General features: G+C 44.3%; 1 protein-coding gene across 1 annotated transcript in view; it reads left to right on the top strand.

Annotated features, from left to right (window-relative positions):
• CMTM3 (CKLF like MARVEL transmembrane domain containing 3) overlaps positions 1-16,077 on the top strand; it is a 46,243-nt gene that overhangs the window by 27,195 nt on the left and 2,971 nt on the right. Inside the window, exons 2-4 of the mRNA XM_063437662.1 lie at positions 6,724-6,879; positions 8,755-8,850; positions 9,951-10,071. Of these exons, the coding sequence (XP_063293732.1) occupies positions 6,724-6,879; positions 8,755-8,850; positions 9,951-10,071 (373 nt within the window). The remainder of the gene's footprint in view (positions 1-6,723; positions 6,880-8,754; positions 8,851-9,950; positions 10,072-16,077) is intronic.

Below are 16,077 nucleotides of genomic sequence, written 5' to 3'. Positions count from 1 at the left end.
ACTCCCGTACCCAACGCAGGGGCCATGCCATTAGATGTAGAAGACCGCGATCCACTAACTCGTGCGAGTTGCCATCCGGATCCCTCAGGAGATTCGGGAAGGTTGGTATTAGTCGTGGGTAATCTGCGGTCAACTCCAGTAACCGAGGGAACCAAGGCCGAGGCCGCCTTAGTGGCGCAATCAACACCATCGAGCAGTCGTGTCGAGTCAGTTTCGACAGCGTGCGAGCTATCAGGTTGAACAGGGGAAAAGCGTAAATTTGAGCATTCGGCCACTCCTGAAGGAATGCATCCGTCGCCACTGCTGCCGGATCTGGTCTCCAACTGAAGAACTTGGGAACTTGTGTGTTGAGACGGGACGTGAAAAGATCCACTTCGGATGGGCCCCATTTTCGATCCAATCCATGGAATGATGCAGCGTGTAAGTGCCAATCTCCAGAGTCTTTTAAGTAGCGTGAATTCCAATCGGCCGTCGAATTGTCTAGTCCCGGTATATGTTCCGCCTGCACAGTAATGTTGTTGCGAAGGCAGAACCGCCAGAAGTCCTTCTCCATGAGCACTAGCATGCGCGATTTCGTGCCTCCCAGGTGGTTGATGTAACGCACCGCCGACACGTTGTCCATCCTGAGCATCACGCAACAATTCGCACGTTCTGGTGTAAGGCTGCGAATAGCGAATGCCCCTGCCAATAGTTCCAGGCAATTGATGTGGAGTGTCCGTTCCTGATCTGACCATCTGCCTCCGGTAGAAGCTGTACCACAACGCGCACCCCAGCCATGTAAGCTGGCATCTGATTCTATCACGACGTCTGGGATGGATCCGAATATGGCTTTCCCGTTCCAGGCGTCCATGTGGGCCAACCACCAGGTTAGTTCATCCCTGGACTCATCGTCCAGCCTCACTCTCATCTCGTAAGATTGGCCTGCGCGCAGGTGAGAGCCCTTTAATCGCTGAAGAGCCCGATAATGGAGAGGTCCAGGAAATATCGCCTGTATTGAAGCGGCCAAAAGGCCGATCACCCTCGCCAGATGTCGAATAGAGAGATCGTCTGCACGTAACGTACGCCTAATCTCCTTCTTGATGGCCTTCATCTTGGACTCCGGAAGGAATAGGAACTGTTGGATGGATTCCATTGTAAAGCCCAGGAATTCTATCGACTGATCGGGGTTCAACACCGATTTTTCCCAATTGATGAGAAAACCTAGGTTCTGGAGTAAGGACGTAGTCCATGAGACATGAACCCGTAATTGCTCTTTTGATTGAGCCATCAGCAAGATGTCGTCTAAGTAGATAATCAGACGCACTCCACGGCTCCGGAGGAAGGACACCACCGGCTTCATGACCTTGGTGAAACACCAGGGGGCCGAGGAGAGCCCGAATGGCAGACAAGTAAACTTCCATCGTCTCCCTTTCTAGGTGAACTGGAGGAAATCTCTGTGTTCCAAGGTTATGGGAACCATAAAATAGGCGTCCTTGAGGTCCAGTTTGGCCAGCCAGTCGGACTCCTGTAGGAGATCCCGAAGACAATGGATGCCTTCTGTTATAGTGTAATTTAGAAATAAACAAAGATGTTTAAATGTCTATCTGTTCCTGTCCAAATTATAAAAGATTGACATTTAAACATCTTTGTTTATTTCTAAATTACACTATAACAATTTGGCGCCCCACGTTGGGCGCCAAATTGTTATAGTGTAATTTAGAAATAAACAAAGATGTTTAAATGTCAATCTGTTCCTGTCCAAATTATAAAAGATTGAATTGCGTATATACGCTGAAGTAATTCAGACTGACACACAGAGTTCAGGTTAAAATAACTTCGAGGAAATTTATTGGCAAGTGAAGCAAGAGCGGGCTCGCAGGCCCTTTTAAGGGGAACTTTGCATCATCATTGATTATCGAGATATCAGTAAATAAACATCATTAATTGGATTAATTGTTAAGTGTTTGTGTCAGTGACCACCCATCAATATGATTAATTGGCTCAAAAACTAAGTGGTTAGCTAAGTGTCCACCCACCGAGAGGTGGTATTGTTCTGGACACGGGTGTGGACAGAAGGCTCAAGCTCCATCTTTCCCAGCATGAGGTTTACTCGGTGGAAAGGGGGGCTTGAGCGTCATTTTACACAGTTAGTGATGTCAGTCTTGTGGTCCGGTGCAAGGTTCTCTTATGAATAGAACATTTCATTAGTACAGTGTTCTCATGGCCTTCAAATTATACTATGTTGCAAATTACAGGAGATTCAGCAATTCCTGGGTTAGTCATGTCTTTATAGAAAATACAGTCTCTGTTCATTGTATTAAATGTTGTTGGGAAATTCTGTCATGTAATGTAGTCTAAAATGGAGAATCTGTCAGGTAATGAGGACAAAATGGAGGATCTGCCACTGTGTGAGGTTAAAATGGAGTTAGTACAATAATTCAATACAAGTTCAATAAAGATTTTTAATAATTCTACATCACCTTCCATCTGGAAATGTCGATATCGAAGAAAGGCATTGAGGGGGCGGAGGTTGATGACTGGACGCACACCTCCTCCTTTCTTCGGGACCAAAAAGAGGTTGCTCGTAAACCCTGGGTGAGTGAATGGGACCTCTTGTATCGCACCCTTGGTGCAAAGTTCCACGATCTCCGAGGAGATCAGTTCTTCTTGATCTCGAGCGAGCGACAGCTCCCTGGGAACAGAGAGCTGAACAGGCATGGACACAAAGTCTATATGGTAACTCTACTGTTTGGAGAACCCAAGCATCTGTTGTTAAGGCAGCCCACGCCTCGTAAAACTGTCCCAATCTGCCCGCCACGCGCTCTTGCATATGAGGGAAAAAAGGGGTACTCACCATAAGGGCGTCTGCCCGACGAGGCACCTCTCAGATAGCGGGGGTTCCAGGATCTCCCTCTGGAGGGAAAGAACGGAGCCGGTCTGGGCTCTTGGAAATTCCTTGAAGGGAAGAAGGAGCCTCTCTGAGCTTGAAACGAACCCCGGAATCCTCGGCCGGGTGGACGGCTCCTGTTGCGCCCGGCCCCTCCAAAAACCCTAGGGGAAAACACCCTCTTCATGTTAGCTTGGGCCTTCTCAATGGCGGTGAAAGTTTTCACATAAGATCCCAAATCTTTGACAAAATTGTCTCCAAACAACATTCCCTCAGCCGAGGGACCTGGTTCTGATATGGCCATGGTAGCCAATTTTGAGCAGGATAGCTTTCCTGTGCTCAGCGGATACGGCCATGTTGGCATTGCCTAGCGGACAAATGGCACGCTGTACCCAGCCAATCGCCACATCCAGATCAAGCTCCGACTCGCCTGCTTTGGCGGATTCCAACAGCTCATAGGCCTTTGACAGTGGACCAAGAGTGTCCATTATTTTGTCCTGGCAATTCCTCAGGGAAACATCTAGGCCTTTTTTCGGTTTCCAGCCCGATTTTATTAAGGAATTGTGCGATCTGAGGACTTCGGGCGTCTTACACGCCGATCCTGGCACTGAGGGTCTAGGGTATTCCGCCCTTAGAGAGTGGCATGCGCATCCTGTGCGCAATATAACGGGCAATATGCTTGGGTGGTTCCCAAGCTGAGCGAGGATGACGCAGGTCATCCGGGTCAAACAGGGGGTTACCCTGCGGATCCAGAAGCACTGTGCCGCCACTCGCCCCCTGGGCAGCAACACCCTGAGCAGGAATAGCGCCCCAGTACGGGATGCTACGGCAGGGGGAGCTCCCTCCTCCGAGCCGGCCTCATCATAAGAGGCATAATCCATCTCTTCATAGTCATCCTCCTCACTCCGGTCGCTCTCCGACCTTTCTTCACGGGATCTAGCCCGTTTCCATGATCTGGCCATTTTTGCCCGACCAGGGGCTCTTTTGCGCGGTGGTAGCGCGCCATCTGTGACTGCCTCAGGGGAGTCCGTCAGGGCAGGAATAACCTGCGGCATGGAGTGGGAGGAGAGGTGTTTGGCCTTCACCTTGGCCTTACGGGCAGCAGGTGAGGCAGGGGTAGGACCCGCTCACTGTAGGGTACGGGTAGCCACCTGGGGCAACAAAAGGGACTGTGCCAGAGTCTGGGAAAAAGAGGAGGACATAGCCCCCACAGCGGAGGCAAGCACTCTCTGGAGAGAAGACGCCATGGTGGAGTCCAGCAGGGCTTGGAACTCCTCAGACACGATTTGTTCCTCAGGAACCCCCTGATGGAACTCATCAATGTGGCCCTCAGGCCCATCACCCTTATCCTGCATGATTGCAGTTGGGGAATAAAAATTAAGGGCAATAAGAACAGGCAATCTGAAATAAAAACAGAGGCAGAAAAATAAGTATCCAGCAGAAACAAGGAAAAAAGTGTTCAGGGTTTAACCCAAAAGGGACAGTACAGAAGAGAAGGAATAAGTGTAATTGAAATAAGTACCAAATAACATATATACCACATAAGCATGGAGAAACAAATAAAAGCAGCACAAACCTAACCAGTGGTGTGTCCAGAGAGAGGACAGCAGACACAGGGTGCCTACATGAATGTCCTGCCAGAGATCGAGGTCGGGAGGTAGAAAATGGCCGCCACACGAGGCAGGAAGGTGAGACAGCCGGAGAGAGTGGGGGATGGGGCGCGAGCGCGCAGCAACAACGCAGCCCGACCTTCACACGCTCGGGAGCCACCGCCGAGCTAGGTGGAGGCTCACCGGCGTGTGCCCGAGCAGGGGCGGGTGAAGAGACTCCCCACGACCACCCACGGCTCGCGGTGGAGAAGGGATAGGGCGGGCAGCGGTTCTGCCGCACACGGCGGTAACAGCCCCCAGGGGAGCACACCATCGGGGAAAAGAAGCAAATAAATCAAATAACAATAACACGAAAGGGAAAATAAAAGCAGTAGGCTCCTAATAAGCCTAAGGGCTATCACAAGGAGCCAATAAGTAAAAACACAAGCAAGTAATGCAAAACAAATCATCACTAAACACAGAGCAGAAAAATGTGTACTTAACTGGTCTGAGAGCAGCAAAGAAAGAGGGGGATTGTGGGTGCATCAAGCATATTATAGTCACTTCCTGTGTTATGTGATTGGTTGCTTGAGCACTGTTTTTTTTGTTCATTTCAGTTATTTATTTATCTCTATTTCTTTGCTGCTGAGAGTAATAAAGAAAGAGATATGCATAATAGGAGCCTCCGTGTCTTTAATAAAATTCATTATTTCAGGTATAGATTTAAGAAGTGCTTTGTAGACCTTTTATAAGCGTCAGCGTCAATATAATGCACCCAGCCCATGGCATGCATATTTCATTTCATAGGGACTTTTCTCAAACGCAGAACAAAGCTTTCTTTCTCCAATGTGACTCTGACTTCATCTGATCTTTTAGTGAAATTACAATTCTTCGCAATTTTCCACATTATGTCATCTGGTGGTTCGGGGAAGATTTTGATTGAGTATTTAGTGCGTAGTAAAATTACTCTTAATAAGTAGGGTCTGTGAGCATTTAAACGCGTTCTTCCTCTTCTGTAAAAACTTTCTTTTTTTTAAATATTTTTTTTTATGTGGGAAACGTCTACAATCTCCTCCATCTATGCTTACTAATCAGTCCCAGTGTGCAGGTGTAAACTTGTAAAGAGCTTCTATACAGTGTTAAAGATAATCTGATAAACATTTTTTTGTTTTAACCTTTTTACCTTTTAACCACCGACTCCAATAGTAATGTAGTCATTCAGGAAATGTGTAATTAAGTACTATATGGTGCTTTGTTCTGAGATTGGTTACAATACCATAAACTGTCATCATAAATAAAACTCCGGGTTTGGTTCATGCGAGAATAGAAAATCCAACTGAGGGTTTATGTTCTCTTTTCAATGTTATATTTTTAAGAAATTGCATGTCTGCAGGGAATTAATTCATACAATAAAATCATGTCCGCTCTTTTAGTGAGTTCTTGTAGGCCTCATCCCAGGCTATCTGCCTGTTCAATCAGGATATGTGAATATTTTTAATAAATGTAATGGGCGCCACTAGCGGTATCACTTCAGTGGCTTATGGGGAAGAACGTGAACCCTGTAGCCGACCTCGGGGTGGAAAAGGATCCCTTAGAATCGGACATTTATAAATCCCCTTTTTCCAGTGGATGTTACTTTGCCTCTTCCTTCTGTTTGGATCCTCTACAACATTTTTGGGGGAGGATTTGACCTAGAATCCACAGGTTATCTGTGTAGAACATTGAGTAGATCTGTCTTCATGGACCAACAATAGTCCAGAATTTAGGAATTGCCCAATTTTGTTCCCAAGGGTGATGTAGTTAGAATCTGCACAATTGGTGATCTCCATATCTGGATCTTTGCAATGAAGAGCTCACTCTTTCCAGATGAGGAACGGGGGCAATCGCAGACAAAAAAAGAGTTGTCTCGTTAAAGTGCACGTGTCATTGAAAGGAACAATCGCATGTACAAGCTGAGACCACTGGTGAACAATGTAGATAGGTCCCATCTCCTTAAGCAGAAATGCACATTTTAGGCAAATATTCCTGAACTAGAAAAGGGTTCTCCCACCCAGTTAGAGTTAGGATATTGGGAAGCAATGGATTGGATAAAATAATCAGTATTCATAATCTCAGCCATCAGAGGTGGTGGGGCCACCATGAGGCAGGCGCCCCGGGAATTATGATTATTGGTGGGCCAAATAATCTAAATCCTTATAGCACTCTAGTTTTAGGACTATTCCTAACGCAATAGTGTTCCTTTAATTAATGTTATGTTTTTATCTGCAGGTAATTTCATTCCTTACTTTCATATGTTACGTGGCTTCAACTGCAGTGGCTCTGATGACTGTTCCGCTCATAGAATTCCTTTGGGCCATGTTTATGTTCTTTGCGTACACTACTAAACTGAACGAGCAGATGAAAGGACTTTTATGGCCTTTGCTGGTAAGTCGTGTCACCGTATGTCATTATATTGCCTTCATCTGTTCCAAAACACGGGTTTAAAACTGTGATTAGAATATGAGATCTCGGCTGCACTTTCTGGAAAGATCTTTTTTTTAAATGACAAAAAAACAAAGTTTAACTTACTTTAAACTCCATAACAACCTATATTCATTGCAGTGGTTATGGTATCTTATACCTGCAGCTATTTTGTAAAATCGCACAAACTCATGCACATAAACCACAGGGGAACTATTCTTCCCTCTGCTGATTTGAGAAGGACTTACAAGATCTACATAATTTGGGTCTCTTCCGAAATCATGACTGCCCTAAGAGTAGCACCATAACTATTACACCCTGCCCACAAGGCCCAGGTAGGTTGTCAAACCACTCTAAAATGGTTTGGAAAGTTAGTTTTGGAGGGTGCCAGGGCACTCCTGGTACCATAACCACTACAGCCCGCTAAATGGTGCTTGGAGTGTCCTTTAAGGAGAAAGCAGTGTTATACAAATAATAATTCCCTTCCCTTACACAAACAGGGCACACAAAGCTTTTAGAAAATGTACAGGTTTTTATTAATGTATCTGAACCTTTAGCTAAAACAGCCGGCTCAGGGTGCATTGTAGCCGGCCACTTGCCCTGGGGAGAATCGAGGTGGTCATCAGAGGCAGCAGTGATCTTCCTGCAGCTCCTCTCTGCTCCCTCGCTCTGTATAGATATACACGGAGCCAGAATATGACATCACTCCAGTCCCGGCATCACTACAGGGAGCAGAGAAAAGCTGCAAGTAGATTACTGCTCCCTCACACGCAGGAAGAATGCATCCCCTCTGGACCCCAGGGAAAGATCCACTCAGCTCTCCCAAAGGTAGGCTGGGTGGATTAAAATTAAAAAAAAAATTTGTGTGAGAGAAAATGTGTGTGTCAGAGTTTGTGTGTATGCCTCTGTCGGTGTGTGTGTGAATGCCTCTGTCGGTGTGTGTGTGTGTGTGTGTGTGTGTGTATGCCTCCTATCAGTGTGTGTTTGTGTGTCTGTTTAGGTACTTGCCCCCTCCGATCTTGAACATGTTCTCTATGGGTAACATTCAACGCTGAACAAAGGTGCTGCACACTGTGCAGCACTGACACAGGACTCTCTAGTGGCCGTCTGACCTCGAGTGACTGTCACTAGAGGTCTTACTAGGCAGCAATGTAAACACTGCCTTTTCACTGAAAATGCAGTGTTTACATTGAAAAGGCTACAGGGACAGGCTATAGGCACCAGAACAACTACATTAAGCTGTAGAGGATCTAGTAACTAGTGTCCCTTTATGAATTGCATATTTCCCGCTGTAAATTAAACTTTGATAGTTTAAAAACAAAAAAATTGAACTGTTTAAAACTGGCTAACTTTTTAGCTGGCTCCTAGATTCCAAACAAATTTGTCAAGCCCTCGTACAGATGGAATGTAATGCTCTTTTAAATAGATCAAGCCTTGAGAAGTGAATGATCGGTAGGAGTGATTTACCGTGGCCAGAAAGATGTGCTATTCAATAAATTTGCAGCCAGTTTTTCGATTCCTTTTATAGTGTGCCATCTGCTATACGCAGGTGTATAAAATGGATTAATGTCCGTGAGAGTGCTGCTTAAAACTCCAAATAAATCATCTGAAGACGTTTTTTTGGGAATAAATATTTGTATTTGAAAGCATTAAGTCTGCAATACATTAAAACAAACGTACACATCGTTTATATTACTGATACTTTCAGCACATTCAAAGACTTGTCTTTTGCATCTGTTTAACTTAAAATCTTTTAGTTGCTGCTTGTTGGGGTCCTGAACTTCCTAAAAATATTTCACTGGTCGTACAATTCTAATCATGGCTTTCTTGTTATTACAGGACTTTATCCGTTGTGTCTCTGCCGCAATCATATATTTTGTGATCTCTCTCGTGGCCGTGTCAAAGTACACGTGTGGGGCATCGAAAGCTGCAGCAGTGAGTATCGGGTCACTTTTTAGGGTTTAATTTCCCATAACCCACATGCGTAATGCATAGTTTGTTTTAATGTGAGACTATTCGCTCGTCTTACAAACGGGTTATGTGAAAGAGCATGGAATATTATGCTCTTATGGCGAGCAGAAGGATGCCCCAAGATTATTGCAATCTACACTTTGTGGTTAGAGAGCGAGACCTAAATTTACATCCTGGTTGGATAATCGAATCAATGAGCCAATCAGACTGCAGCTTAGATTTCAAATAGGACACAACTAGTTTTAATTTGTCTCTCTAAAATGCAGGTCTGCCTGTTAAATATTATCTGTGTGTGCATGCACCAAAACCACTTCACATCATTATTTGCTATGGGCTGCCACGCTGTCAAGCCGATCATTGCTGCCCAAGTGAATGCTTCCACATTTGCAAACACAGTGAAAGAGGAAGTCGGACTTGGCACCTTTGAGAAAGGAACCCTTGATGTAGTGGTAATGGTGTCAGGATTGCGCTGTTGTTACCCCATTGTAAGAAGTGAAACCATTTTTTTTTTTTACATTGTCACTACCAACACCGGATAGACAGATGTTCGTAAGAAAATGGTTTAATGCTTAACCAGAATGAAGGTGCTAGTAGACTCTAGGCTATGTAGCAACTGCACCAATGTGAAATGGTTGTGTTTTATTGTTTCCAACAAAACAAAATCAACTACCTTCTCACGCACGGGAGGGGAATCATCATACGCAAGAAGTGGTGAAATCCAGGATAGGATCCATATATTAATTTGAGTTGTTGCGTAATCAGAAAAAGTAAACAGCTCTCGTGTAAGACAAGCATAGTAGCACTTTCCCCATTGTAACTTGGTTGTCAGCTGGTACCCCGGGTGAAGTTATTTTGGTGCCTGGAGTGGTCCGTAAAGTCAACCTTTAGTCTTTTCAAAAAAAAACCACAATGACCATGCGGAGTAAAAACACAATCTGCTCTCATTAAAGAATTGAAAATAAGATAAAATCTAAACGCATCCTGCTCTCTAAAAAACCCGTTATCTTTGTCTCGTCTCTGCGCTGTCAGTTTGACCTGTTCATTGTCCTCTCTCTTGTGTCCAGGTTCTGGGTTTTATAGCAACAATTGTGTTCGCAATAGATTTCTATGTGATCTTCAACGATTTAACCAAGTTCCTCAAAAAAGACGATTCCACAAATGACACAGAGGCGCGGAAATCAGACGGTACGTAGCTTTCAAAATCACTTAGAAATCACGAAATAATTGCTTCTTTCTGAAATCCATTTTGACCTGGGATAGTGTTTGTTACACTTTTTTAAAATGATTACTTCCCATGGTAAACCTCTTACTCTGTCTGTTATATAGCATGTAGTGGGGGTAATCTCCTGGATAAATGGGGAGCAAAACACCCAGCCCGGTCCTCTCTTCCTCCAACTCTATGGCCAGGACTGCATATCATCCAGCTGCCCCAATCCGCTGGAACCTGTTTGAATATGGGCCCTTTCCCCATAAATTTAGATTGTAAACTCCTTTGGTCACTCTTCACCTATTGTGTTATATTAAATGCTTATTATGTTTATCTGCTGTACAGCGCTGCAGAATATGTTGGTGCTATATAAATAATTATAACGTTATATGCTAGCGTATGTGTAATCGTGGCACACTAGGCTGTTCTCAGGGCATGTCTGCCCAATATTAGAGCTTATCGGCACCTATGACCACATGGTCTGTTGGTTGCCTTGCAAACTGCCTGTCATCCTGAAATTTGTGACAAGAATTATATTATGACCACAAGTGTCACCAGTGGCAAAAACTGCATCCCCCACTTCCTGATATCTCTCAGTATTACAAGGTACATATCTGGGAATTATTAGCCTCTTCCTACCTCCAGTACAACTTGCAGACTTCCATAATAAAAACAAATCGAACAAAAAAAACTACAGAAATCTGTCAGTTTTTTTGTTTTTAATTAGTTTCCACTTCAATGCATTGTGTCCTTAAAGGGACACTATAGTCATCAAAACAACTTAAGCTTAAAGGACCACTATAGGCACCCAGACCACTTAAGCTCAATGAAGTGGTCTGGGTGCCAGGTCCCTCTAGTTCTAACCCTGCAGCTGAGGGTGAATCCAGCCTCTAGAGGCTGTCTCACTAACAGCCGCTAGAGGCCGCTTCCGCGATTCTCACTGTGAAAATCCCAGTGAGAAGACGCTGGACGCCCATAGGAAAGCATCGAGTAATGCTTTCCTATGGGCGGTTTGAATGCGTGCGCGGCTCTTGCTGCGCATGCGCATTCGGATCTGACATAGATAGGGGGTGGAGAGTTCCCCAGCACAGAGGGAGCCCGGCGCTGGAGAAAGGTAAGTGGCTGAAGGGGTTTTAACCCCTTCAGCCCAGCGGGAGGACGTTTGTTTTCCTGGCACTATAGTGCTTCTTTAATGAAGCAGTTTTGGTGTATAGATCATGCCCCTGAAGTCTGACTGCTCAATTCTCCATCATTTAGGAGATAAATCACTTTTGTTTCTGTTTATGCAGGCGTAGCCACACCGCCACTGACTGACTCACACAGCCTGCATAAAAAGAAATGGTTTCACTTTCAATCAGATGTAACTTTCTCTAAAAGTTTTTATTTCCTGCTCTGTAAATTGAACTTTAATTACATGCAATAGGCTACTTCAGGGTCTAGAAAGCTTATTAACAGAGCAGGCGATAAATCATTCTAAATTAAACTGTATTTTCAATACAGGAAGTATAAACATTAGAGGAGTCTTTGCAGGAAGTGTTGAAAGGCTGTGCAAGTCACATGCAGGGAGGTGTGACTAGGGCTGCATCAACAAAGTGATTTAACTCCCAAATGGCAGAGAATTGAGCAGTGAGACTGCAGCGGCATGATCTACACACCAAAACCGCCTCATTAAGCTAAAGTTGTTTTGGTGACTATAGTGTCCCTTTAACTATGCCTTTTCCTCCATGTGAAGCTCACACGGCTCCCCGTTGTGAAGTTTGAGAACACGCTTCACACACCCCAGTTACAAACCATTAATCACTCAGTCAGTCTATTGTGGGTTTAGAGTTTCACTTTCAACACCAGAAGACTTTGCACAGACTCTTCTAATCAACAACAAACGGCGGCTAAACCGATATAATGGCTTGATATTGTAGTGTTGAGTTTTGCAGGATAGACTTCGTCCATCATATAAAATTCATCGGTAATGGAGAAAGGTTTGGTCTGGTAAATATCTCGATCTAAGATTTAATTATTAATTCCGGTTTACCTACATCTGAAATTTTATTTGTATGTGAAATAAGTTAATCTTGCCATGGCAACAGTCATCAATATGAAGGTTCTTTATATTTTCATTGACAAGAAATACCATAAGGTGTAATATTGTACCAGTCCTACAGAATGCATTGCTGAGATGTATTCAGGAAATGATGATGCAACCCTGATGATTGAGAGATCATCTGATCCAAAACAGGAAATTCAGCTTGGATTGTATTATCTACATGTTTTTCTACAATGAACTTATGCCTTCTCTCTTAAAGGGAAACTAACGTCTGTACATAATTCTCTGTGGGAGGGGGATGCCTTTTGAGAATGACAGTGGATCTGTTCTATTTCTTGCACAATCTATTGATTTAGTCCTGCTTCAAAGTAATTGATTTAGAAATATAGAGGTAATTTTAATGAATTGGTTTCTGTGGTGGCAATATAAGCCTGTTAATGTTGACGTAGCTAAAGCGGAATCAGTACTTCCAGTGGAATTCTATCTAGACGATATTATTGGCTGAGAGCATCACCTCATCGCTAGCTGCCAAAAAAATGTAACCGCCGGGCTTGGCTTAGGGTCTCTGTCTGAGGTAGTGGAGGTGGAGATCAAAAGAACCCCAAGTAAGAAGTCAAATTGTTCTAAAACAATCTGACTCCTTACAGTGGGGAGATGCCAGGGCACCCCTGATACTATAACCACTACAGCTCCCAGCATGCTTGGAGTGCTCATTGAAGCAAAACAAGACAGATGTGCTTTAATATACTCACCTGGGGATGAAGGCTTAATACTATAAAATAAATATGATTAATACTTGTAATTCTTACTCAATTTATACCCGGATCACCATCCAGTGCTGCATTCAGTCACTAATGTTTTTTGAACTTCATTCAGCATTGAGTGTTTTCACAATCCAAAAGTATATTCTCTCGGTAACGTCTCTGAAGTCAGAAAACATTATCAACTTAAAATTGTCAAAAGATAGTGCTGAATCCCCCAAACTGGATGCGGATGTAGTTAAAATGATGGAATATATATCAAAACTTCTTTTTGTTGTTCTAGATCAGGGGTAGGCAACCTTTTAGCAGCACTGTGCCGATATAGGCTTGTGATGTCCCGTAGCGTGCCGGTCCTATTTTTTTTTTAAATGAGGTGTGTATGCTGCCGTATCCTGCTTGTTATTTTTACTGTAATTGCTTTGTATCGTTGTATTTGTGCGTATATGCAGGGCTGTCTTTAATATTGACTGGACCCTGGGCAAAGCATTTGTTTGGGGCCCCCTGGACCCTGTCCCCCCCTCCCCAGGCGTGCAATCACGTCCTCCACCTCAACGCAGTGGCGGACCTAAAGTAGAGAGGTGCAAGAATTTTTTTGGGCCTCCCTGTTGCACGAGTGATTAAAAGGTAGATCCCCATCTGTCGTGCAACTCCAGTAATGCATTGACAGCTGGGGCTCTACCATTTACCCATGTTTCCAGGTCTTAGCACTAAGCGGTTTTTGTGTGTTTGAATGTAAACAGGTTTTTGTATGGAATATGTTTGTATGTGGTGTTGACGTGACTGCAAGCATGTATTTGTGTAGTGTTGGTGTGGCGAAACCGACCTCGCCACGTGTCCTTGGAGGGGGCTGCTTGCCCGCTTCTTGCCTTTGGACTATGGCCCTGGGAGATTGGGCCCTTTTACAAAACGTATTCGGCCCTAACAGAGTGCATGTCACTCATTCTGGCCCTTTAAACACAGTGGGGCCATTCGGTACTTACCCTGTGTGAGCGGTGATACCCCCAGATGGCTATGCCATGGAGCCTATTCATATAATGAAAGACTATGGGAAAGACTTTAGCTCCATGGCAATTGCACTGTATTCATGTGGTCTGGGTGCCATTCACCTAATAATGTGCACCCAGACCTGAGCTATCTGGGGATATGTAACATGTCTGTGTTTGGTGTAATAAAAGTGACTTTATATATTTTAAAACATAATCCTGTATTTAGGTCCCCACATGTGTAATGGAGTTTTGTCTTTGACCTGGGAGATAATTGGATTACTTCTCCAATTATCTCCAGGGCAGAAGGGAGGAAGCCAGGATGCATTGTGGGGATGTTTTACTTTTACTGTTTGAGCCAGATTAAAATACTGCCAGCCAGGGGGAACAAAAGATACTTTTACTAACTTTTGAACCCCTGGTCTGATTCATCCCAGCTGCCTAGTTTGCCCCACGTTAAAGACGGCCCTGCGTATATTGGCTATTATATTGTATATGTTCATGAGTAGTTTATGGTATTGTGTATGATACATATGAATGTGAGTTGTGTATGGGGGCTGCTTGTGGAATTGTGTGAATGGATATGTCACATTGTGTGTTTGGTAGTATGTGTGGGGGCTGTTTGAGGTATTGCATGTGAGAGACTGCATGTGGGGTTGTGTGCATGTATGTGGATTGTTAGTGGTGTTGCGTTTGTGCAGATTATGTGTATGTTTGTGTGTGGGCTTTCTGAGGGATTACACAGGAATGCAGGATTCTGCATTCCTGTCTATATCTAGAAGTCTGGGTGGCTTCCCTGGGTTCAAGTGGGGACCAGGTACATGTCAAGGACAGGAGCTGCAACAGCAACTGTGAGCTGCTCTACTACAGTGTGGATTCCTATTCACAAGTGCTGTGAGGAAGTGATCTGAGATCACTTCCTCTACGTGCTGCAATGCATAAATTGAGGATTGTCCTTCACCACCTTTTCGGATTAGCAGATATCTGAAGTTTTACTGGGATAGGCCAGAGCCTATTTGTCTCTAGCAGCCTTGAGTGCCGTGCAAAGACATCTCGAGTGCCGTGCATGACACTAGTGCCGTAGGTTGCCTACCTCTGTTCTAGATCATTTGTTGGGGAAAGCGTTTGTTGCCATTAATAAATTCTATAACCGGTCACACAGCAGAATTCCCGTATCTGGTATTTTTCCAGCTGCGTTTTAAACAGGGTTACATTTCCCAGTTGCTGGGTGGCAGTTGGAGCACTGGCCAAGTTTGTTTTGTTCCACCATTTCTCCTGTAAGTGTGCGGCGAAATTGATGCATCTTTTATCTTATGTGTGTGTGAGCTGCAGTCCTTCAGCTGCCCTGTCTCTAATGTAAAAGGTGAGTTTACTCACGTTTATTCGAGCATCGCGTGGGTCCGATGGCACTGGCTGCACCCCCGATCTGCTTCCTTGGCTGACATCATTAGATTGTAGATTGGCATTGAATTAATCTATGTGTAGTGTTCAGCGTCTCCATGCAGAGCGTGGAGACGCTGAACGTCGGTGCTGCATACTGTGGAGCACCTACCAGAGGGGCTGGCAGTCATGAGTGGCTGCCACTGGAGTTGTCCCTAGGGAGCAATGTAAATTTTCTCTGAAAAGGCAGTGTTTACATTACTGATCCTGCAGGGACCGACTATGCCAGTGATGGCTAACCTTGACACCATAAATTTTCTGGACTACATTTACCATGATGCTTAGCTAGCTTTTAGATTCTAAAAGCTAGATGAGCCATGGGAAATGTAGTCCAGAAACTATTTATGGTGTCAAGGTTAGCCACCACTGGACTATGCTCACCAGAACCACTACATCAAGCTGTTCTGGTGACTATAGTGTCCCTTCAATATCATTCTCACCTTCACAGTCCCTACCTCCTGTTTCCCACCCTTCCTATCCATTTAGATTGCAAGAGGCAATTGCTGCCTATTGAGTTTAGCTCCACTGAGCTAAACAAACCAGGAAGTAACAGAACCTGCTATCTGATTGACAGCCTGGGGTGTAAAAAGGGTAATTTATAAAAGTGACAATTTCTATTGAAATCTGAATTTATTTATTATGAGAGAGGACACACTCTTTACATACAAAGACTTCAGCAAGCTAAAGTGCTTCAGAGGTCTGGAGTATTTCTTTAATGGTTTGTGAAGTCCATTTCAGAGCTAACCTATAAATTGGCAG

Source organism: Pelobates fuscus, chromosome 12 (assembly GCF_036172605.1).
Source record: "Pelobates fuscus isolate aPelFus1 chromosome 12, aPelFus1.pri, whole genome shotgun sequence".
In the NCBI taxonomy this organism is placed as follows: Eukaryota; Metazoa; Chordata; class Amphibia; order Anura; family Pelobatidae; genus Pelobates; species Pelobates fuscus.
This window is presented reverse-complemented; position numbering and strand designations above follow the sequence as displayed.